The 24,974-nt window shown below is 38.7% G+C and overlaps 1 protein-coding gene across 1 annotated transcript; it reads right to left on the reverse strand.

Annotated features, from left to right (window-relative positions):
• Positions 1 to 192: 192 nt before the first annotated feature.
• CIITA (class II major histocompatibility complex transactivator) lies at positions 193 to 22,283 on the reverse strand. Its single transcript, XM_065732313.1, has 20 exons — positions 22,212 to 22,283; positions 18,646 to 18,786; positions 17,886 to 18,014; positions 17,349 to 17,408; positions 15,853 to 15,936; positions 15,178 to 15,237; positions 13,556 to 13,702; positions 12,181 to 12,327; positions 11,989 to 12,045; positions 10,831 to 10,896; positions 8,670 to 10,386; positions 8,388 to 8,561; positions 8,215 to 8,286; positions 6,780 to 6,860; positions 5,507 to 5,599; positions 4,458 to 4,541; positions 3,476 to 3,559; positions 2,782 to 2,865; positions 1,926 to 2,021; positions 193 to 433 (listed from the first exon to the last, which is right to left on the reverse strand). The coding sequence occupies exons 2-19, from the start codon at positions 18,767 to 18,769 to the stop codon at positions 1,949 to 1,951; spliced, it is 3,336 nt and encodes a 1,111-aa protein (XP_065588385.1). The 5' UTR covers positions 18,770 to 18,786; positions 22,212 to 22,283; the 3' UTR covers positions 193 to 433; positions 1,926 to 1,948.
• Between the last annotated feature and the right edge of the window lie 2,691 nt (positions 22,284 to 24,974).

Here is a 24,974-nt window from a genome sequence, read left to right on the forward strand (position 1 = left end):
AAACAAACTTAAATGCATTTATCAGTGGCACCACAAAACAATTAGTTTTCATCTCTCACTACTTCAGATGTTGCAGGTGCAGTAGCTTGCAGCATACACTTCAAAGAGTCAATAGAATTTTCAACTGCCAATGACCAGGTGACTCCTCTTCACTTTTAAATTTGAAAATTATCCAGATGTTCTTCTGTGAAATGATATTACTTAACTGTTCAACAATGCAGTGGAAACACAACTGAGTTTTGAAAAAGCATTTTAAATGACCTTAAAAATTTGAACCATCATTCACCCACTTCAAGCATGACCAAGAAGGTTCATTGTGACTTTTTTTTTTTTTAATGTTTCCACCGTCATAAAAATTGGCATTTAATTCCTGTTTCATAAAGTGGTGAGATAGGAAAACACAGAAGAGACCTTCCCCTCTTCTCTATGTTACCTGTGAAACAATGGAAACAGTACGTCAGATGCAAGCACATCAGCTAATCGCCATTAACATCGCCAAGACTACAGATACGTGCTCTGAAGAAACATGACAGTTGTCTGTGGGTGCTGGATGTTTCCAGATGGGAAACAGGATCCAGACTTCCTGATGCTACCAATCCTCAGTGGTAATGAAGATAAAGGCTTTCTCACATGCTCAGGTACTACACTGACATGGCAACCTGTACCACAAAAAGGCACTGCAGACACAAGAGAATGGTTGTGGAAGATGCAAGGAGTTAGAGGAAACTTTGCCTTTATGAGGCTTCCCAGCAGTGCTGTGATCCTTAACATCTTCTCTCCCAGGTAGGTATATTTTTCACCATGACAAGGAGTTGGTAATTTATTGTGCTGTCAGCTATTAATCATCACTACAGCTTTTCTGTTCTGCTGTATAAAGCTAGTTTGTGAAGCTGGCAAGGCACCTGAGCCCTCCAAAACCTGTAGTCTGACGAGAGCTATAAAAATAACTAAATCTGCATGTGGTGATTAGTGCACTGAGAGCAATAGTCATACAAAACCTTGGTGCTCCTGCATGGCTTTGGGAGCCAAAGACAACTGAAGGACTATTCAGAACAGCTGCAGCCTTGCAATCACTGCAGCGTGATGTTGGCCAATTGAAGGAAAGCTGGAGAGTCTCTGCTGTCTGATCTGACTGACTTCTTCATCCTTGCAGAGATCATCTCACTGATTCATCCTGCATTATTATTATTATTTTACAAGAGCAAGAGAAAGCACGTAGCAGAAAACTGGGAGTAGAAATATTAAATGAAATCATAACTTCCTATAACTGCCTGCTGCAGTTTGTCAGACCAGTGATGTCAAGGCGGTCCAATCCTGGTGATCATCAGCAAAGTATTCTTTGCTAAGGAGGCATTTATTTCAAGGTTCCTTGAGACTGCGCAGGCAGAATCAATGAAGTGAAAGTGGCAGCCAGTGGAGTGGGCAAACCACAAAATGTACTGACAAAGAGGAATATAGAAACTAATGGTTTGCTCTGAATACAGTACAGGCACAGGTTCATAGGGAGACAAAACAGTTGTGGTGGATTTGTATTAAACAAAGGAGAAATTAAAAGACTTCAGTGAAAAACAGCACAAAACAACCTCTGAAGAGTACAGAACTCATGAGAAGAATGCAGAGCTATTTAGTTTTGTGCAACAAAAGATAGCAGGTTAGCAGGCCTGCTGCCAGGCACCAAACTGGTCTGAACCAGGAGCTCTTGATGAAATTCACTCTTATCCTCACAGCTCTTGCAGTCTGCTCGTGCTGGCATTAGGGAAATAGGGGATCGAGATGAATGGGGGAAAAGGGTGTGATAAAGAGATATGCCAGCATCTGTTTATGTAGCCACATAGATGCTGCTGCTGTTCCTGCTGCCAGTCAGACCTACGAGAATCTACCACAAACCAAATCTGGCTGTCTCAAGGAGCCAGGATTTACATTACCTTTGTAGGTAGGATCATCTGAACTACACACTGATCCTAGAGTCCAGCTGCTGAAGGTGTTCAAGAACTCCATATGGAATTGTAGGATTCCACATCCTGTAAGAGCAAGTTCAGAAAAAAAAAATTAAAACACAATTCATTCCATAGTTTTTTTTGGGGGGGTTCTGCTTTTTGTTTTGTTTTGTGGTTTTTTTTGTTTTGTTTTGTTTTGTTTTTTGGTATATATATATTATAATTATTATTTTTATATATCATTATTATATATTAACATATTTAATATATTTATTATATTATATAATTATATATAATTATATATATATATATATGTATTTGTTGTTGTTGTTAGAGATAATGGAGTTTTCCTTTGGCTTTTCTTCCCCACCCTCCCTCCAGTCATTATTTAAGCTACGAAACAAAGGAAAATACATTTTCCTTCCAAAGAAGTCCACTCCCCCATAAAATGCCTGATTCTGATTATAGGACACACTACAGTTCTGTCTCCATAACTGTTCTTTAGTTTCCTATCAAACTCCCATTCTTTAAACATGCACTGGCAGCTTCAGTCTATTTAGCCTGTAATGATGGCTGCTCACTGTCTATCCTTCAAATACAAGTCCTGCAGCACAGATACCAGCTACACTGGGAAAGCAGAAGATAAACGGTGGCGTGCAAACTGACCTTAAAGCTGAACAAGCTTGCTTGCCTGCGGCAATGGGGAATTAAAGCTGCTGAAACCAGCAGTACATTTTTAACATTCGTGTGAATACTTCTGTATTTTGGAGATTTCTTTTATTGCCTCTTGTAAATCTGACTAATCAGACTTAAGATACAGCAAACAATATAGCAAGAGACTTACACCAGATTTTTTATATGGGGGCATTTTCTTAGGCTGTCAGTCAGCTGCTGGGCTCCAACACCTGTTATTTTGTTATACTGAACGCTGAGGGGGGAAAAACCAAACACCTTGTTAATCCAGATCAGGTCACGTGGCAGTGCCATCAGACATTTCATTCAAAAGCAAAAATAACATAGGAGTGTATCTGTGGATGAGGGAAAAAAAAGAAGAAAATAGATCCATGTTTCAAAAAAACAAACCCAAATCATTTATTACCAAGTATTTAAAAAACTAGAAAGTTACTTCTCTTGTGGTGGCCTCAAGTGGTTCCACAGCATCTACGGTGAACTGCTCATTAAACCCTGACTATCTGTACTCCAAATAAGCACATTTCCCTTTCACATGAGGCTGGGAATGAAGCACAGCTGCCCTATAAGGATAGGCAGCACCAAGACAAGTCTTGAGCATTTCCTAGAATCACATCAGTCCTCTCAAGAATTTTCTGCTGCACTCCAGAATTTCAGGCAAATGCAGATCAAGGATCACCGCATAATCTTCCCATAATTTTCTGTCTCAACAAATGTCAGCCTCTATGCATTGCATAACCACACTAAAAAAGTTTTTCTGTCTCCTTTGCCTATAGCTTGAAGGTCTGAATTTTCAACATCTGCACAGATCATCTCTCCTGGGCCATTTCAATAGATTCCATACTCACTCTAGCACTCTCAAAGAAGCCATTGCAGGGAGAACTTTTGCAAGGTTTTCTGCTCCAAAATCACAAATGCTGTTATTGTACAAGCTGCAGACAACAAAACCAATATAGTTACAATTGAATAATGGACATTGTAAACAGACTCACTATTAGATCAAAGAGTTACAGATATCACAAAATCACAGACTTGTAGGGGTTGGAAAGGACTTCTAGAGGTCATCTAGTCCAACCCCCCCTGCCAAAGCAGCTCCCTAGACCAGGTTGTACAGGTAGGCGTCCAGGTGGGTCTTGAACATCTCCAGAGAAAGAGACTCCATAACCTCTGTGGTTATCCTTACCTAATTGCAGTTAATCTTTAAAACAGTTTCATATTTTCTATATCAAGGCACATGGCCATATATATCCTCCAGCATACACAGCTACAGCAAGAACAGGTCGATGATTTTTAATGAATAATGAGAAATTCCAGACACATCAGAGTGAATTAAAAGTCTGCAAGAAAATGAGGATTAAAGCTTTGGCACGCTACATTCAAAAGATTTCCACAAGAACAAACTATTCCAGAACTGCAGACTGGTTTCCCTGCATTGCCCTGTGGCACTTCATTCATGCCTGTGCCAAATACTTTGTGGGATGGACCATTAGTAAGCTATCTGCAAAGATGTACTATCATTGCTGGCTTTGCAAGCTCTGCATAAGCTTGTAATAGACCATGATCCTGGGTGTATATTTGTATATATTTGTATTTTTTACTGATCAATGAGTGCTGTGAATTGGATTTAAATACCAGCATAGCCCTTGTTATTTTCCTAAGATTATTTCTGTATGTTTTCACTGAGTCAAACATTTACCTTATCCCTACAAACTTTGTGCAAGAATGAAATCAAAAGCCTGTCTATTGCAAATTTATTCTCTTTACAGTAATTTCTGATGGATACAGCGAGGAATGTTGTATTAAACAACCCAACAGGACACAACCACTTACCTTAGTGTCGTTAATGAAGACAAGGAGGGAAGAGCTGTAGCTAATTTCTCTGCACCCACATCTGTTATCTTATTCTGTGACAAGCTACAGTAAATGGGATGGCTTTGTTAGCTGAGTACATTTATTGTAATTGATTACAATATATAACAAATTGATTTTTAGAGTTTATAGCTACAAATTTGATGCTACAATGCAATATGATAAAGCCTTAAGTTACCCTGAAACCTTTGCTTCGAAACAAGGGAACAAGGCTGAATTTTAAGAATTTTTTCCTATAAACAAGATTATCCTCTTGGTTAAATTTGGCAAGTTTCTGAAAAATGGAGAGCAGTAAAAATAAAAATAAAAATAAAGAAAAAAAGGAAAAGAGGAAGAAAACCCACGCATTTACAGTGGGTAGACTAATGGCCTCAGAGGAATGTGAAATTGGATGGTTTCTAGAGCAGAAGTTGAAAGGGAAGAAAAGACAACAGCAAACTGCAATTTCCACTGAAAAATTCAGTCCCCTGTAGCATCAGCAGAGGAAAATCTTCATTGTATGAGGTGGTGATTGGTGCTGGCAATGTGATTCTCTCCCACTCCCTCATTAAAGTCAGAAGCAGCTAGGTGAACACTCCTTGAATCTCAACTTCACTTCACTTCCTTTATTTCCTCTCGCCTTTTGATATTTGTGGCCCTAACCATGTTTCTGCCTTGGCCTGGCTCTTGTTGCTCTTCCCTGCATTGTTTTAATTGTTGAGGAAGCTCTGACAGAACATTTCAATAATTCATATGCATCCTATCTTTTATTTTCTAATGCAGTTTACACATTCTGTTCAGAGCAAATGCAGGGAAAAAGACAAATTATAAACCTTGGAAGGAAATGAGTAATTGCCACGGTGTTAAAGTATTTCTCTAATGAATATACAGATTAAATGTGTCCATAGATTAATTGCTGTATCATGCCATGTGTATCTTGCCTGTAATTGTTAACAGACAGTTTCCTATGCTCTTTGGGTTAAATCTACTTCTTAAAAAAAAAAATCTGAATTTCTAACCTCGAAACTTACTTTAATGTTTCCAGTGATGTCAGTGTTGGAAAGACTTCAGACAGACTCTTCGCTCCTTCATCTCCTATGCCATTTTCACTCAAAGCATCAAGGCTGGATGATGACAAAATGAGAGAATTAGGTTTCCTTTTAATATATTTTTTTTTGTTTTTTCACCTTAGAGTCCATTCTGTATGTCTTGAGTACCTGCTTCTCAGCAGTGTCCTCAATCAGCAAGAAACGTCACACAGCTTCTCTAATAAGCAGCTTTCTGCTTTTCAGATGTGCAGCCTAGTTGAATGGTTTGACCCATTTCCTTTGATATGCAAATGGAAGCACTTAATGTCTTACTTCTACCATATGCTGAAGATTATTAAAATGGTTATGAAATTGCTGTGTTCCAGCTATGTTGAAATGAGATTTCCTGTGCACATGGAAACACAAAACTGATAAAATGCAGCAGAAGCCACATATCCCTACCTAAACAGCAACTCTGCCAGGTATGGAGCATTAGAAGCTTTCCTCATTCAGGTATCCAGGTGGAAAGAGTTTTCAGTAATCACAATTTCAGCTATTGGTTCACCTTCTGATCTGACAGACAACACTAGGATACATTGGGCTTGTTTCAATTTCATAGCCCTGTTGATTTCCTAAGATGTCACACAAAGAACTGATAAAGAGAAATGGCTCATGGGCTGAACTACTGACTAAAGGCATTCTCAAAGCCCAGTAATTTTCCCACAGACAGGATGCCAAATATTGGCTATTATAGCTACCATTGTTTCTAGTGTAAAGCAGTTTAAAATTTGAAGATAACTTGTTTGTCATAAAAGAGAGTTAGTAGTAACTGGAATTCTTAAAACTATTTCTAATAAGTTGTTCCTGATAAAGAAAAGGACAAAGACAGCATGAAGATGCATGGGCAGAATGAAACCAGATACTAGCTGAGTATGTCTTTTTAATGTCTTTTACAGAACCAGTAAGGAGAAATAAAAAACACATGGGCAAGCAGTGGGGCACTGCAAGCAACCTCATAGGCTTTTAATCACTGGGTAATACACAGGGAGGTGAAAGAGGGGCTATCAAATGAGCCACTACTGAGTGCCCTAATAGAGCTGAAGGGCCCTAGTTCACATTTTGCAGTTGTATTCACTGAATGTTTTTGTTGTTCAGTTTGTTCATCAGAATAAGCAGTCCTGTTGCAAATGAAGTGTTTCTTAGGTAAACAACCTCCCTCTTCATCATGGGCTGCTGAGGAGTAGCATTAGCAAGGTTAATCTTCAGCTTTACTCACTCTAAATGCTGAAGTGATGGAAATGCTGCAAGAATTTCCACGAGTTTTAGGAATCCTTGGAGGCCACACACTGGACCCAGACTGGAGAAAAATAAACAGATGTCGACATGCAGCAGTTGTTTCATGGTCAAAAAAGAAACAGTAGAAGTTATTAATTTGATAAATTCTTCCTCTGCAGCCCCAGATGGCAGATAGTTCACCTTCCTCAGAAACAACCATTCCCTACAGTCGGCAGTAGTGTTTCTGCTCTGAAGCTTCTGGATGAGGACCAACAAAGTCAAAGTCAGACAGAGCAAAGCTGTTTGCACAGAGGTGGTTTGCACAGAAGCAGTACCTGCATTTGCCAATTTTAATGCTCTTTGCAAGACTACTCTCATTTGGTTTAAAATTCATATGTTTCTGCTCTCTTTTTCTACTTTTGCAGATTTATCATTTTAAGTATTATAATCTTGATAACAGAAATGAAAAAACATTCTCTTTTTTTTTCTTTCAATTATTGGCAATTCAAACTAATTTAAGATCAACATTCTACTACAGCTTAAAGCACAAATGGAACTATAGTATTCCAGCTCCAGGCATTTGCTCATCAAATTTGTCCCTCAGATGGTAATCTCATTTAGAATTCCTTTTGTATCAGAACAAAATCTGCCTAATTAAAAGGCATGGAATTTTAACCAGAATTTTAAAATAAAATTAAAGTAGGGATGGAATTGAGTAGAGAAAGAATCATAAAATCAGAAGTGAGGCCCAGAATTATAGTTCTGCATTAGGTCAGATGCGAAGAACGAGATGAAGACCTGGTGAGAATTCTCCACTGCACTGGTTTACATTCTTCCCAAAATACCTAACACTCTAAGACAGGATACTTTTAAGCAGTGGAAGGGAGAAAAATCTACATTTGGAAGCTGTTTTACAGTCTGTAAAAAGTTACAGTTAATAAACATCATTTTTCAAGACAATGTTTCCAAGTCAATCTCCTTCCTTCCAGGAAAACTGTACTACATATTTAATTTGGGAGGCATTCTCTGACCTTTTCCTCTCACAGCTTATGCTCAGACGGGGCAGAAGATTGATGTCAGAAGAGTCAGATTGAATAGTTGAATATTTCTGGTGAAAAACTATTACCCAGGCATTTAGATCACAATCAACATATATTGCAACCTGACATGAGATCTGCATCTGATTATAAGAAGCTATATTTTGGTAAAATCAAACAAAACTGATAGAACAACGTTGATCTGTATCACTGCAGGATCCAGAAATTACACTTTTTTTATTTGGACATAAATTACTAAATGTAGTTAAGATGAGCAAATGTAAATAAATGGGTTTTACTTTATGTTTTACCATGAACTAAAGACACACTAAAGACAATCCTCATGACTCAGTCTTAAATGTAATCACATAAAAATCAACAAAGAAGCATTTCACTTACGCAAATTCTAGTTTTCTCAAGTTTTTTATGGCAGGAATTTCATAGCTGCTGCAACCAGATGCATCTTGCACACTAAATAAATCACAGTAGAATATAGCACAATAAACATTTTAATAACCAAAACAGTGCTTTAAAAAGAATTTAAGAGGGATCTTGATCATAAATAAGCTTACCAATTGATTATTATCTCCTGCATTTCCACAAGGTCAGAAAGGTCACTGATGTCTTTCATCGTCTTTGCCTTAAAGGGATCAAGAACAAATTTTTCTGTTGACACTCTCAGCAGTTCGTAGTCTTTTGTTTGTTCTAAATATTTCCATAGCCTGATTGTATCACTGAGGGAGGCCCTGTGAAGTGATGAAATGTGAATCAATGGATATGACTGCTGCTTCATGGGAGCATCATCTACACACAGCTTTATGAATGACACTTGCTATCTACAGAGAATGACCAACCTGAATGATGTCACATTCTTCAGGCTGACCAAGCCTTTTAGCCCATGCATGTCAATACTGCTGTTTTGCAAATCCAAGGAAAATTCTTTTCTTGACCTTTTTAAAGTAGAGGACAGTACGTGGACATCAGGTGGTGTAAGAACAATGCCCAGAAAAGACAGGTCTGTTCTGAGCCTTAAGGCCACATGCTGCAAGAGATAATTGTTTTGTGTTTCATAAATACAGTGCAGAAGCTCAAGTAACCTCTCTGGACAGAGGTTGTTTATTTGCAACCTTTTAATGTACTTCAGGAGCATTTTCTGCTTCTTGGTAGATTTTTTTACACCCTTGTTTGAAAGGGAGAAGAAGTAGGTGTCATCCTGGAGGAACAACAATCCAGCCAAAAATCGAGGCACTAAGTGTAACCAGTTATAAGGCTTTTTCTTTTTGGATGGAAAAGACAGGTACTTTAATAGACTTTTGTCCTTGATGCCTTCTGCTAACATAAGGTGAAGTGCACCCAAGAAATTCTGTATGACAAAATCAGAGAACATGGTCCCAAATTCTTCTTCTCCTGTACCTGAATGTTTGGGGAATGCAAACGGCAGGAAAAATCCATATTTCAGAGCAAACTCTCTAACTTTCTTAGATGGAAGAAGATCACTTTTCATGGCACTTTGGTGCTTCTCTCCAAGGTACCAGGCAATGCAGGCTAGTGTAGCAAGATCCTCTTGATTTTGCATGAGTGTAACATCTGTAACATCTGTTCTTGTAGGCATTATTTTTTGCTGAACAAATTTCAGGTAGAGCATAGTAAGAGTTGAAGGAAGGCCTTTGTCTCCCATTTCAAGTACTGTTTCACAGAGAAAACAAACAAATCTACACATAACAGGGCTGTAACAATGACTGAAGAGGTACTCACTCTCTTTGATTAAATTCAGTGCATTATCGCATGAGGGTAATCCTTCAAAGTATTTGGTTATGTACAGCTCTCTCTGCCAAGGGGAGAATCCTACTATTTCAATAGGCTTATCCACTTTGGACACATACTGGCACACCTTGTCTTTTGTTCTTGCTGTAAGTAACAAAGTACAGCCATTGAGTATCTTCTTTTGGATGAGTCCTGAAAGCAGCTCCTTCACTCGGCACAAGTCTTTGTTAGGCTGCCTGGCTGAGCAATGAGGAAAATTCTCATGGCCACACAACTCTTCCAAACCATCAAAAACCAGAAGGACTTTAGTAGAATTTTGAAGTATGTACTCAAAGATCTCTTTGCTTCCTTCCTGAGGTTTTACAAAAAAATCAAGAAGTAGATCCTTCAAGCTGTACCACTTCTCAGGCAAGCTTATTTCTTTGCAGTCAAACCAAAAGACAAATTCAAACTGAGGAAACTCTCCATTGGACCAGTCCTGGCAGATCTTCTGAACAAGAATGCTTTTTCCCATTCCTGCTTTTCCCAGCACCACAATCACTTTAGTCTCCAACTCTTTAGCTCCTGGTATTTCAAATATTTGTCTTCTTTTGAGGACTGCCTTTTCCTTTCCTTGCTGACTATAATTTACCAAATCCTTTTCCACTGATTTTACACTGTTCTTCCCAGGCTTGGTTTCAATTTGGCTTTGCATAAGTGTACCATCAATATACATGTGATCAAGAGACATTTCACGCTCCACAGACACAGATTTGCATACATCTCGGAAATAATCCATAAGTGATGTACAGAAAGCTTCCACTGACCCTAGAGAAAAAAAACACACATGCAAACTGGAGAAACCAAAAATGACAACATTGCTGCAGCATGCTTTAAGAACATGATTGTAATATGGTCAAAATACATCAGCTCCCATAAAGCATATAGGCTTGGATTTATCCAACTCCAGTTACTTCAGTTAAGAGTGCAGGAATGACAGATACCTTTACAGCTAAGAACTGAGTCACTCTGGAGATATATATCCATGCATATGATAAAACAGCTAAGGACACTAATCTCCTGGGTAGGAAATGTAGCCAGATGTCCTAAGGCATAAAAGTCTAAGATCTTAAAAGCAGGTATTGAGCTGAAGACAGTTGGAACAGCTTAATGAATTGTTAATAATGATAATTCCTAAAGCAAGCTTCTATTCTGCAAGGAAGGAAATACAGCAAACTGTGGAAGTTTCAAGTTCAAAGGGTATAAACTCACTCGGTCTTCTTGAAGTTTTTTCAGAAAGAAGCACAGGAACTTGGACTTCATTGAACATTTCTAAGCCTGGAGAAATACAACAATATACTTGAGAAAGATAATCAAATGGTTACTGATTCAGCTTTACTAATTTTAATAAGAATATTAATCCAAGCGTTCAAGTTCATTGCAACATAAACCATGTACTGTCAGGAAAATATTATCATTTGTTTCACATGAGAAAGGGGAAAGAAAGGCTCACAGGAGTACACTTCAGCTGATTTGAACCAAGGCAGTGTGGCACTCAACAAGATGACAGCTGTTCTGACAGTGTGAAGCAGAAGTAGTACCATACCAAGGTGGCATCCACTGCTTATTTTTCAAATGTCAGCGTGCAAAAATTCGCGTTCACACATAGGAATGGTTTATGTCATCAAAAGTAAAAGCAGTATATAACATTTACTAGTGTTATTCCCATACCTTGGAGCGCTTGCTTATTAATCCCTTCAAAATTGTGCTTTTATGTGCTGGGTTAGCCACCAGAGGGCAACGAAGCACTTGTACTAAACTGCGAGCAGCTGTAATGGCCAGATTTCGTAGAGATGAACTGCTGAAAACAAATCTCCCTGCTCTCTGACAGTTGGAAGACAATTGCAGAGGAGAGGCTGCTACCCCAGGTGGGACTGTTACAGCCTGAAAAAGACTCCGATTTATTTATTTAACTTTTTAATAAGCCCTTCTGTATATTGGGCTTCTGTATCATTTAGTTAAGTAAAACCTTGCTTTTACAGGTCTTACAAAAGCTGACTGCAGTATGGGTTCCAGCACAGAGCACTTAAGATGCTCAGGCAAAGACAGTAATGGCATAGCTTCCTGTTCTGATGGTGCTCAAACACATGGGGCTTTTGTAATAGTTTAAACTAGGTAAGATTTTCCTATGTAGAAAACTGATTTTTTTATAATTGACCCTGGAGCTCTACAAGCCCTACCTGCCTCATACTTGGGACTAGACTTAGCAGCCACTGATCAGTATAAAGGAGGAAATGCCACTATTTTTTACTTTCCTGAATAAGGTCAACTTCAGTAAACCAGCAGTGGTGAACTGGCTTTGAATACAAAGCAGTGTGTTCCCTCCCACAATCCAAGTACTGTACATATACAAACTGATGTTATACTTACCACTTAAATTAACTTGAAAACTTGGGGATACCATTAATTCAGTGGAGGAAGTCAGTGCTGGCAAGAAACAAATGACACTTTTTAGTGTATCACAGATATTAGTGACTGAAATGAGGGAGTTCAGTACTTTGTTAACAATGACTTTCCAGTACTTTCTGCCTATTTATGTGGATAAAAGATTACTGTTCTTACCCGGATACTTAATAGCATTAGATGTACCATTTCCAAGAAAATAATTAATTTTCTGCTGAGCAGGATCCACAAAGTCTATGTTCTCTCTGTTGTCTTTCATGCCAAGTGGCAGACAGTCCGGAATCAAAGGTACCGAAGACCCTGAAACTAACAGCAGAGTCATTACTTTCTTTTTTTTCAAAGTCTTCTTGTTCCAAAAAGTTTCTAAAAACAAAAACCAAATAGCCTTCTCAGAGATAATTATCATTTCTTGTACTTTCTGGGCAAATACTTCCAGCAGAGATTTTATGAAACAAAACTTTATGACCTTATGTTTTTTCACAGTACATGGATCACATGAGGGATGCAGAACCCATCGGAATAAATTCTTAGAAGCTACGATAAATGGGAAATACAGGGATTACCCAGTGTTTGGTGACCACAGTGTTTTGACAGTCAAAAGACAAAGTCTAATACCATTAAGCCAAAGTACTCAGGACAAAATTCATAAATGTACAGACCACAGATCAAGAAGAGAGAAAATGTATAGATACTACGTATGTGAATGAATGTTTACCCTCCTCTGCACAGAACTGCTGTACAAGCACTTAGTGAGCGTTCTCCCTCTGAACTTAAACCAGGGATTTTTTGTTGATGGAATGTTTGTAACTCAATCATACATAGCCCTGAATTTGTGTGGGTGTGACAAAATTTCTTCTGCTAATTTGTGCTGTCTCAACTAGATTCACATCGATACTTTCAGGCTTCCAACTTAAACAAAGCTTTTGGGTTCATTTCCAGCATAGTCTTAACAGCAAGAGGTATTAGACTGTCTTTGTCATTATCTCTTGCCAGTGCAGCCTGCACACCTTCTGCTATATACAACATGATCAAATCAAGGTGACAACTCGGCCCATCTCTTGGATAATTATTCACTTTTTGATAAAAAATTCCACACTAGATTTTGGCCTGCTGTTGCAAATACACTAATAGCATCTATCACTTCAAATATAATTATCTAGCAGCCCTTTACAAACACATGGATGAGAAAGAAATTGGAACTAAACACAAGCTCACTCTGAAAATTTTATTATTCCCTATTCTTCTGAGGCCAATACATATTTCTCTATATTAGCTTATATTAATTAATTCTGATCTCTTCTTTATTAATCTGCACTTCTCCAGTTAAACAGAAGATTCATTCTATTCAATTAGGGGTAAAATACTTGCAATTTATCTTTAATATTTTCATTCTATTACTGAGTGTCTCAGTTTTAAGTCTCAGACTGAGGAGGCTGCCGTATTGTTTTCTCTACTACTGTTCATGGTCAATGATCAAACTCAAAAGATACAACAAAACAACCAATGTATGAGTGTACAGCTGTACTGTACATACCAGGAATTACAAAGCTTCCCAATGCATTGATAGTTGGAACAGAAAAGGACGTGTGCTGATGAGTCAGTGAGGTGGAATTAGATGAATGCCCATCTAGAGACATCGTTAGGAAACATCCATTCCCTGCTGGTACTGTAGGGGTATCCACTTAAACAATTAAAAGAAACAAACAACAAAACAACAACAACAATAGGAAAAAGTTACTTCATTGCTAGAAGCTAAGGGGGACATAGAAGAGGTATCAGTAGACATCTTAAAATTGATCAATAGATATCATAATAGATATTAATAATAGATAATAGATGTCATATCAGTTCTGTTGTGGAAAAAAAATAATAAATAGTGTTCCAAAATTTATTCAGCAAACCCTAAAGAGTAAATGAAATTCTGCAGCAGTTCACTTTTTTATTTATTTATTTATTTATTTTCAGCAGTTCACACTTTTCATTTTCTTTATCTTTCCTGGCCTGTCTTCTTTCTAGAAACCTTCAGATATGTTTAGATGTGAACAGTCCTACACATCAATGACTGACAGATATGGCACAACAAAGTGTTAAATTGGCTTCAAGGACACACACTCTGCATGAGATGAGAGAGGTTTAGGTACAATAAAGAGAGGATTTTGATGCTGTGCTTAGAAGCTTGTAAGACTGTGGTAAGAGGATTTTTTCAAAGAACAGTCAAACACCCAAGAAACTTCTACTTTGCTTGAGTTATAAGAGTTACAACTTGCCCACAGCACTTTTTTTAATCAAGAAGAGGACAAATGGGCAGGGAGGCTCAAGTGCATTGAATGCTTTCATTTGCTTATAAAAAGTTTCTTATCAAATGAAATGTTCTCATTTCTTTTGAAGTGACCTGCAGACTTCCTTTGTTTCTGCCACACCCTATTCTCAGAACTGACTGTAGTTTTCTCCAAAGGTGATGGATTTCACATAAATTCTGAAAGAATATTTTGCTGGATTAGTTATGCCTGAGGACATTTATCCTACAGCTGTGTAAGAACTTGAGCACTGCTTTTCCCTTGGAAACAAGTTACAGCCTGCTTGCTGGCCACTTGCTGGCCACATCTTGTAGATGGTCTGACAATCTAGAAATGTTGCCTTTTTGACTGATTACTTTGGCGTAGAGAACTGTAGAATGCGGGCTGGGCCAAGGAGCTGTTATTTTTACTAGGATGTTTCACTGGATTTTTGTGAAGTGTTACACTAAGCCACAGTTTGGCATTTCCTGGTATTGATCCTCTTGTTTAGAGTCACACACCCATCATAAATAAAAGGTGTACACGAGGAGTTACAAAGTTTGTTACTGCTCCAGTTCATGACTGGTCTGCTTTCTGCCCTCAAGTGGGTTTAGAAAAATTCAGTTGTGCCTCTCTAGACACAAAGTCATTTTTCTATCATGAGTTGGACTGATGCATGATAAGAAGCATGTGATCCTACAGCAGTTTCTACACTACTGGAAGCACTGAAGCATGAAAATGCACCACTGTGCTAATCATTAAATCCATGACAGATGATCTTCTCAACAAGGCAGACCTACAACATCTAACCCAGGAAGGCACTATGGAACATGAGACAATGTATGGTCAATAATCGTTTCCTATTCAGCCTGTATCTTACCAGTTTTCTTGTATTTGGGTTCTGAAGCATCAGAGTAACTCTCTGCAGAGCCTGAAAAGGCTGAAAGAAAGAAAGGTGACAGTAAATGATAGAAAGAAAATTCAGTTTGTTGATTTTAAGTTTCCACTGTATAAAATTATTATTTAAAGTATAAAGAGATGCTAGCAGTTTCATTTCATCTACTTCAGAACTGCCAATATATTAAACATGAATGTGAATACTCTTACTTGTATTAATTTACTGTGATCCTGAAGTTTGAATTAGGCTATAAATTTTGGTTTTGGACAGAAATAAAATAGTTTTGTTGTTTTTCTTGCTGATAAAGCTGGAATAGTTGAACTGATGCTTGCTAAGCTGTAGATACACTGAGAACAAAGTTAACATTCTCACATGGATGACAAAAAAAAAAGTTGGGGGGGGATGAAATATAACATACTTTATGTCATGTTAAAGAGAAACAGATTCTGCAAATTGGCAAGCATGTGCTGGGCTGAGTTTTCACTCAATGTCCATACAGGATAGGAAAAGTCAGAGGAAGCACACCTGCTTGTGTCACTGAAGAACTGAAGAACTACGTGAGAAAAGCACTGAGGCTGCATATAGAACCAAAGTACTGTAATGCAAACTTAGAATCCAAACTCTAGAGCCTTTCAGGCTCTCACTGTTCTTACTTACTTCTTTTGTGACATTTCTGCATCTTTACATCAGTGAATTTCTCAGTGTTTTCAAGAGCCATTTCATCCAAAATAAGGTTCCCTGCTAAAAAGATGAAATATTGCAAATCTCAACCTTTGTTCTCCTAGAAATGTGACAGGAGGATATAAAAGTGGCAGAATGACATGAGAAGACTACAATGATGAAACATGCTCCAAATAAAACATGCTGCAAAACATACCCAAATCTATAGGATTTAGAAAGCCTACAGAACTCTGACCATAGATTTTGTCACCATATGTTAGTTTCCAGGGTGAAGACAATGTACTGTGACAAATTCAGTGGCTACCAAAACACTGCTAATTATGAGCAGAGAATTAAACATCATAGCTGGATCATAGCTATATTAGAGAGTTTGTGTGATCTTGTAACAGTAAAGATACTTACTCATTATATATATGAAGAAGATTGTTTTAGTGGAAGAGTAAAGGGTTCTAAACTGTTTATATTGGTACTGATCTTAGATGTTATAAATTTTTGGTTTATATTGGTACTGATCTTCATGTTATAAAACTGTGAAGCTGTCTGTACCATTCTTCTACAGAAAAATACATAAATATTAATATTGTATTTAATTTCCTCTAAGATCAGTACCAATTTTGCCATTAGGTTCAACCTCTTCACTATAAATTCTAAATACACCAGGGAACAGCACAAAAGATTTTAAAAGTAACATTGGCCTCTTGTAGCCAGAATTAATTGTCCTGGATATTATATGACCTTTATCAAGTGATTCCAAACTACTTCCCCCAAGCATAAAAGAGGATGTGCAGATACTCTGAATCTTTCTGAATCTACATATTTCTCAGCAGCCACACATTAACATAGATTCTCTAAAACAGTAAACATTTGTGCCACAATGATTTTGTTCAAGATATCAAGCAAATATCTCAGGTCAGGTACTGATATGAAGATATCATTGTCTACATATATTTTATACCCTTGCTGTGTTGATCTGGGAGAAGCAAAATCTGACATGGTTTCTCAGGCAACCTTGTGCATCCTAAGACAGAAATAAGGATGCATGAACTGAATTTATACACATAAGTCCTTTTGGTGTGTCAGGCTTAATGAATCATCTGTGTCGAGTGCTGGTAAGTCTGATGCTTCTTGTAGGCCTATACTGAACTATAGTTATACTGCACTAGATATATAGATATATATAGTTATACTGCACTAGACAGTCGAGCAGAGCCTACATTATTGCTATGGTGAGGTGATCAGCAGTTTGGCCACAGATATAACTGCTAGCTGAGAAAATCCTGCAAAACAACAAAAAAAAATATCCTCAGAATTCATCTGGACAACTTTCCTGGGTGAAAGCAAGCTGATGGTGGAAGAGGATACCTGATGACAAAAACCTTACTAGTGTTCTAATTGTGAGCATGAAGTACAGCACAAGTTGTTATCCAGAACACTGTCGTGAAGAAGATAAAACTCATCCATACAAATCTTACCAAAAGCATCTTCCACCTGCTTCTCATGCTGATCCTTGAGCACGTATTCTGCTAATTCAGCTACCAAGAAGAAAACAGACAGGAAAACAGTAATGCCACAGTAAGTTTCACAGTAAAAACTGTTTACTATCATTCACAGAATTCTGAAGTATAACTGAAATAAAGGAGTTAAATTAAGATTTTCTTGTAAATTGTTGCTCAGGAAACAAAGAACATGAGAAAGGAGAAGTGGAGACAGGAAGTATGAAGCAGAAGGAGCCATTAATAGATCGATTTTCCCCTGACAACCACAGACTGCTGTTCATCTGTTTCCCCACAATGCACGGTTTTAGGTACCATGGTTAGATTTATTGTGCATGAGGACCCTTGAATATAAGCCATACCATGGTTAGACTTACTATGCATGAGGACCCAAGAATATATCCCACTGCATTAGAGTGAAAATTGTAAGAAATAGCAATATCAGATCTGTAGAAAAGGATAGTCATGTTAAGATACCAAGAGCTTAAAAAAAGAAAAAAGAAGAAGCTTTCATACCTATTCTAGCATAAGCATCTCTGGCACTGGAAGAAAGATACAACTCATCCCCATTTTCATCATTTTCCATTGTACACAGGAAATCCATATTACTGAGTTGTTCATAGTTGCAGGTATCAACTTCAGGATCTAGAATGAAAAAGGAGTTGCCATTGGTTTAATAAGGCTTAATACCATAGCCAAGGAAAAATAACAGAAAACAGGACATGATTTAAAAGGAGATGTATTATTTCAGCGTAAGGCTTTTGCTTTTTGGTGCACGTTGGCTAACTAGGAACAGAACTGAACTCTCGGTATCTTACAGTTAACTCAGAAATCTGATGAGGTCTCACAGGGGTGGAGTCACCTCCCTCACCCTTCTGACCACACTTCTGATGTAGCATAGGATACATCAGGATTGACATTCTGGGCTGCAAGTGCTCATTGTCAGCTCACGTTGAGTTTTTAATCCACTAATACCCCCAAATCCTTCAGCTCAGATAGGCTCTCCATCCATTCACTCTCCAGTTGGCACTGATGTTTGGAATTGCTCTGGATCAGGTTTAGCACCTTGCACCTGCCTTTAAATACAAGGTAGTTTCTGGAAGCAGTCACTGTATTATATACTTATACAGAAAAAATTATCATATTGTAAAACAAAGCACCTAATGAATTTAGTCCAACCACCAGAACAAACTGCTACTGGATGGCCACTTGAACTTGAAGAGATGGCAATGACTTATATATGAATTATTCAAGTACTTTTTAGTGTATTACTAACCTGCAAAGAATTCACATTCATTTCCAGATGACTTAGGATCTGAGAATGTAAATAGATGCACTGGATCAATATCACAAAGCAGCAAATCAAGATAGCCATTTTCAGACATAGATGCTGGATCCATGATTTGTCTCTTGTTTTCTGAAATCAGATCACAAAACAGTTAGCTATGACAGAGACAATTAATGTCAACCAAGAGTAAAAGTCTAGCTTTTAGTGTGGCTTTCTGTTCGTCACAAGGCATTGAAAACAGAAGGCACTGGAGGTGGTACTGCTTGATAAATCTCAAGTGAAGTTATAACACTGACTTAAAATTATAGACCTAGATGCAGATTGCAGTGAGCCTCGCCCATTTTTCACTTCAGTCAAGAGAGCACGATACTGCAGTCTGACCACTTGTGCCAAAACAACCTGTCAAGTACTAAATCAACTGCAACTTCTATAACTTCATCAGAATATAAGTGCTGCAAGCACAGATCCAGCAGTTATTGAGGGAACGAGAAGACTGCAATGAAGAGAATGGAATAAGGACCCCATTCTGCACTGCTATGTCCAATTCTTTTCAGGGTCAGCAGCTTCTGGTTGGGATGGTACATCCCATTTCCTGAGACCTGTGGACAGCACTAGGAGACATTCCCTCACCACTGGAAATAATAGAAAAATATAATCCCACGTTTCTATATGAACTGAGATATGCTTCGTTTCTGCATTTCTTTATATAAAGTTTATCTGTCCTCCACCTCATTTTAAATCCCTTCTATGTGCTTCCAGTTAGTGCAGCAAGCACCACCATAAGCTCAAACATTCCACAGACAGTAGAATAAGTGTACATGTTGGTTATTCACCATCTTTATCAAACTATTTCCAAAACAAATATTGGCTTCTCAGTGCTTACAGATCTCTGATATGAATGCTCCCTGGGTTGCTGGTCCAAATCATTCAATCCACCGTAATACTCAGATACCAACATGAATGGACAACCAGCAAATTTCCAGTCTGCACCCTGTTAAAATACCTACTCACACACTGCAACCATGAGAAGTTTCAGACTGGCATCAAGAATCATATTTTGAGGTGAAGGCAGCAAGCAGAACCAGTCACACAACCGCAAGATATTCTGTTATGAACTAATCCTCATTTCCCTCCCAGCCCTGGGTGAAGTTGTCCCACTGTGCAGCTTGGAAATGTACCTCTCTGCATTCTTTCACTGAAGACACTATAGCCAAATCTTAGGAGAGCAGGTGGACATAGCAAGGCCCTATGTGTAGGAGTGACCTACAAACAGGTACTTCTCCTTTTTCATACTGTGTGGCCTCATTACATTATCAACATTACAAAGAGCTGAGGTTATTGACTGACTATAAATGGAAAGCAGAAGTTGACAAACCTTAATGAGAACCAAGAAGAAGGTTATAAACATATCACATTAATTTCTCAAATTATTGCTGCATTTCATGTTGTCACACTCCGTGTTGAATTAACATGAAATCTAAACACAATCGAGCCTCACAGAATATTGGTTTCTCACACTGTGAATAATGCTGTTGAAACATTAGCCCCAAAATTATATTGGATCATAGGTAGAGACAGAGAGACAATCAGCAGAAGCGCTGCTGTTCCATGGCCCTGGGCAGAGTGCTCTGGGTGGCCTTGCCTGAGCAGCAGTGTTGGAGCAGCTGAGCTCCTTCCAGCATCAGCTATCCCAGTGTTTTTCATTACAAGGTCAAGCTGTCAAGAAGCAGACAAGAAGAAGCCTTGCCAGTGCAAAGTCCAGCTAGAAAGAAGTAAGAGGAGCTACAACCCAGGAGTACAAGAGTAACATAAATGTAGCATTCTGCCTTGGGAAGAATTAAGATTTTCAAAAATGAAGAACTTTCTCAATCCTTTTCATCAGTTTACCCTTTTTTTCTTCATTGCGTTGGGCTGACATAAATCTACACAAATCTGCCTTTCAACTATCTACACTGGATTTCAGATGCTGTGGTTTCTTTTGCTGAACTAAAAAACCCTTAATAACAGTTGTGCTACTGCATTAAAGTAATGGTGAGACCATGGAAAGCATTCTGCCTAAAGCTTCAGGGAAAAAGAAGGGAGTTTTGGAAAGAGGAAGATTGCTATATGAAGGGTGTGCCATAGGCGAGCAGGTTTACGCCTCTGGGTAGTGAGTGCTTGGCTGCATGTTTTAACAGAAGCACAGAAAATGAAACCCAACATTACTAAGCATGTTTACAACAGCAATTGCTTTCCCAGGACTTCCCCTTTTTTACACACAGCATCCCATGGAATCCAGCAGCCCTCTGAGGCCGTAGGTGAATGTACTGCTCAGTCACTTTCCTGGTTGTTTCATACATGAGTTTACTGATTATACAGTCCCCTGGGTCCTGCACGGTGCTGCCAAAATGAGCATTTGGCATACTTTCACATCAGAGGACTAAAAAGTTTCACCAAAATTCATGTGTTAGAGCTGTGAATGCTGGAGCCAGCTCTCTGAGGAAGATGACAGTGGCCCAAAGTCCCATAGGACATCAGCACTAATATTTGCTTTTGGCCTCTGCACAGAACAAAAGTTCTAGGTGAAGAAGACAGGATGTGCTTCCCAATGTATTTCCAGGCCTTTCAGAAGGTGCTATCCTTTGCTGATTGGGTGCTTGTGAAGACTGATTTTTATTTTTAATTTTAATTTTGAAATAACACCTCATTTCCCTAGCAGCCTGTTAACTCTAACTCCATCCCTAAATTCCCTGTACCCCCTTTGTATTAACTCTATGATGACTCAGAGTACATCCATGTTAGTGCTGTCTTCTTCAAATACAGCATAGCCATTTGATTCACTTGGAAGACTCTTGGTGGGTTTTGTTCAGCACTCTTTTACAGTGCAAGCAAAGCAATAAGAATTACAAATGTAAAGCAGTAGAAGAAATAGTGAGCATCACTGTACCAGGACAAAGAATCCAATTAATGAAGCAGAAGGTGCTCCCTTAAATCACATACAAGAGTCTTATGAATTAGATGGTGCATTTTAGATTTCTGTAAATAAGGGGAACAGTTGTGATTTACCAATTGACACCAGGGAATGAAGTCTGCTACCAGCCAAAACCAAGTGGTAGTTAAGAGGAAAGAGAAGATTTACACAAAAGCAGTAATGTTAAGGTTTTTTTCAAAAATGAGAAAGATGTTTCTGAGAAGATCTGTCAGGAGGTTTTCTTTCCTGAACTCTTTTGACTGACAGGTAATAAAGCAATCTTCCCACAAGTACAGAGGATAAGAAAATTTAAAAAGAAAAAGTCATTTCAGGCGCAGAAGGACCCTGCCCTACAATTCAATTTTCATATTAGACTAGGAAGCCAAGGATAATAGTGCCCAGCGTATATTTAGCATTGGAAGTCCGGGGTTCTACTTCAAATCTGTGAGAAGCATATGTCCAAAAACCTGATTACCTTTTCCTGCTGTATTATGAGATTTAACAAAAGATAATACTTCTACCTACAGAAGACTTCTTACCTACGCAGTGGTTTAAAATGAAAGAACTGAGATGACACTGGAAAACAACCTGCTCTATGTCCTACCTTACTCTCCTTTGTCTCCTTCAGATGAGTTCAAAGAAATTTGAGAAAGTATAGATGTCAGCCAGAAGGATTTTCTGCCCTTCTGTGAACTTCATTGTCTAGTGACAAATAACAGACTAGAAAAACAAGCCCCAAAACATTATCAGCCTTAGCTAAGTGCGGGCAGGCTGATGGCGTGCTGTCCTGCAGGTGTCAGAGTTGAGAAAATCTTTGAGAGCAGAATTTGCCTTCTGAACCCAGCAGTGCCTCTGCTGTCACAGCTGTGCCCATCTCTCCCATCTCAGCAGGGAGGTGATACAAAGTGGCACAGCAGACACCTTGCTTATTTCTGAGCAGACAAACTACCTTTATATTCGGAGACCTCCTCCAACTCAGAACCTCTGCCCTCCTAAACCTGAACGTTTTCTAGTCGGAGTCAGAAGAATGGAAACAAGCTAGTTTATTCCAACACTCCACAGTTTCACTTTCCATTTAAACAGTATCTATACAAAGAACAAGCATGTTCCTCTCAAAACCTGAAACTACACGTTTTCAAGCAATTAACATGACTAAAAATTCTCAAAAATTTCACCCCCTCAAATTTGGATTTCATCCTAAGAATACTTCAATCAATACAAATTCAGATACTGACACACAAATCAGTTACGGATCTGTGCAGCAGGTAACATAAGATGAATTTACTATGACAAAAGCGTAGCATTTGAGAACTGAGGAAAAACTGACCTTAGGAAAGCAGGTGGTTCCTGTTCCTCCAATCTGGATTCAGCACCAGAACATCAGGAGAGCTGCTCTCACTGCTCAGGGCTATAGAAATAAGGAAGAAATGAGCCAGGCGAGTCATAGCTGAGATGTTAGAGGCTTAGGGGAATTCCAAAGAGGAAAACTAAGAGGAAGCTTCCCTCCAGCAGCCCTATGCAATAAGCGCTGGTACCTGTCGCATGCCACAGTTAGGAAGATTCCGCACTTGTTGCTTGGTAGGAATGGAACGATTTATCCACTTGGAAACCAAAACTGGTTGAGAGTTGGCGTAACAAGGTTCGATGTTCCCCAGAAGTCTCAATTTTTTTTTGTTTTTTGGGTTTTTTTTCAGTTCAAATCTGTCCCAAAGTCATGCTGTTAAGCAGTCCCTTGGAAAGAATAAAGCAAGCTGCATGCAAGAACTTTTACCTTGCAGCTCCATTTGCTCAAACAGAAGTGAAAGTATCCTTCACATGGTTACAGACTACCAAAACAAAGCTAATTTGGTGCTTTCTGCAAGTGGTTTTTGCCTTTGGTCCAAACTGACAAGAACGGTGCTCTACACAACATAAAACTTGTCTGGCTTACACATGATATTCAGAGGTTGCTGGTACCAACATTTGGCAGACAGTGTTTATTCATCTAATGAATCTCAGACTGAGTCACGCCTTGACGGTGCCTATCTGGCATAGGACAAAGATGAAAACTAGCTTACCTAATGACTGTTTATACCACAATGCCTATACTTGCTTCTGTGTGGCAGTGCAACCCTGTTTCCTATTTATATATATATATTATTGTGCAAAGACCTATACAAGTTAGAAATTGCTTAAAAAAGATAATTTATTCTCAAATGAGCAAATGCTTCTTAAAAATGATAGCTTATGATGAAGTTCCAGAGTTTGAAGGGGGAAGGAAGGCAGTGAGATTTCATCATGTTATTGGCATCCAGGACTTGCAAGTTTTTGTTCAGCTGCTTGGTAACTGTTAGCTTCCTCACAAGGCAGCAGCAGGTCCTATAAGCAAAGCAGCTGCTGAGCTGTATAAGCCTTTTTCCTTTAGGTCCACTTCTACTATGTTCCGTGGGAACATGTTCATCTAGAAGAGATAATGCTGTTTCCTTCCTGGGAGCAGATGATTTTAATAAAGTCATTTCAAGGAAAACCCCTACAAACAGTTAAAAGGATTATTGTTAATCTTCTTCTAACGTGCAGCACAACCCCACAAATCACAAGCTCTTTTATCAGTCCCGTAGGTAAACTTCATCAGCTTCTGAGGCTGTAATCCCCTGATGTAATCAACGTGCTTCAAGAATGAAAGTTTGGAGAACAAAGGAGTTCAGCTGTTTGCTGTAATTCCAATTCATATAACTACAGTAAAAAGGTTGCCCACTTTGAGCACAACTGTAGCTGCTTCGAAACAGCAGAAAAGAATTTCATACCATGGTTTCCTCTTGAGGTTCAAGACCAAGAAGAAGCACGGGAACCTCTGTTCCTCAGGGAACTCAGCAGAGTGCCTGTAACTTGTTGGCTGAGAAACTGCCCCATTCACTTGGCCGAGTCCCTCCGCAGCCTTCTGTTCTCTTCCTGGGCATGAACACTTGGCAGGCTGCAGCTATAGTTGTAACCGCAGTGATGTCAGAATGACCAGATGAACAGAATCCTGACCAGGATGTACACTGTCCACAGCCTCAAAATACTTCTCCAGCACTTCTTCTTTTCCATGCTTTGGGATCATGTTTACAAGATGTGGGGTTTATGTGTAGGCAGATTTTGAAAGGGTAGGAATTTTCCTGCAGTTTCCAAAGCACATACTTGATGTCTGGGGCTAACCTGCAGGCACTGGGCTGTGCCTTCAGTGATATCCTCACTTGCTTGGGGTAGGCGTTGGGTTGAAGAGTAATGAAAACCACCTTGCTTCCTGGCAACACAGGCTTTTGAGGGAATTCAGTGAAAAATAATTGATTCCCCTCCCTAAAAGTGAGAAACAATTACAAAATCAGTTGTAAAGTGGGATGAAGGAAAC

Source organism: Cyrtonyx montezumae, unplaced genomic scaffold (assembly GCF_038088225.1).
Source record: "Cyrtonyx montezumae isolate F1298 unplaced genomic scaffold, pur_monq_1.0 scaffold_16, whole genome shotgun sequence".
Classification (NCBI taxonomy): Eukaryota; Metazoa; Chordata; class Aves; order Galliformes; family Odontophoridae; genus Cyrtonyx; species Cyrtonyx montezumae.

Bases quoted from the DNA above. Each gene is read 5' to 3' on its own strand.
- CIITA (XM_065732313.1), bottom strand. From the start codon at position 18,769: ATGGATCCAGCATCTATGTCTGAAAATGGCTATCTTGATTTGCTGCTT. The intron at 18,015-18,645 runs GTTAGTAATACA...TTTTCATTCTAG, and splicing joins TGAATGTGAATTCTTTGCAG to ATCCTGAAGTTGATACCTGC. The intron at 2,022-2,781 runs GTAAGTCTCTTG...TTGCTCTTACAG, and splicing joins CCCCATATAAAAAATCTGGT to GATGTGGAATCCTACAATTC.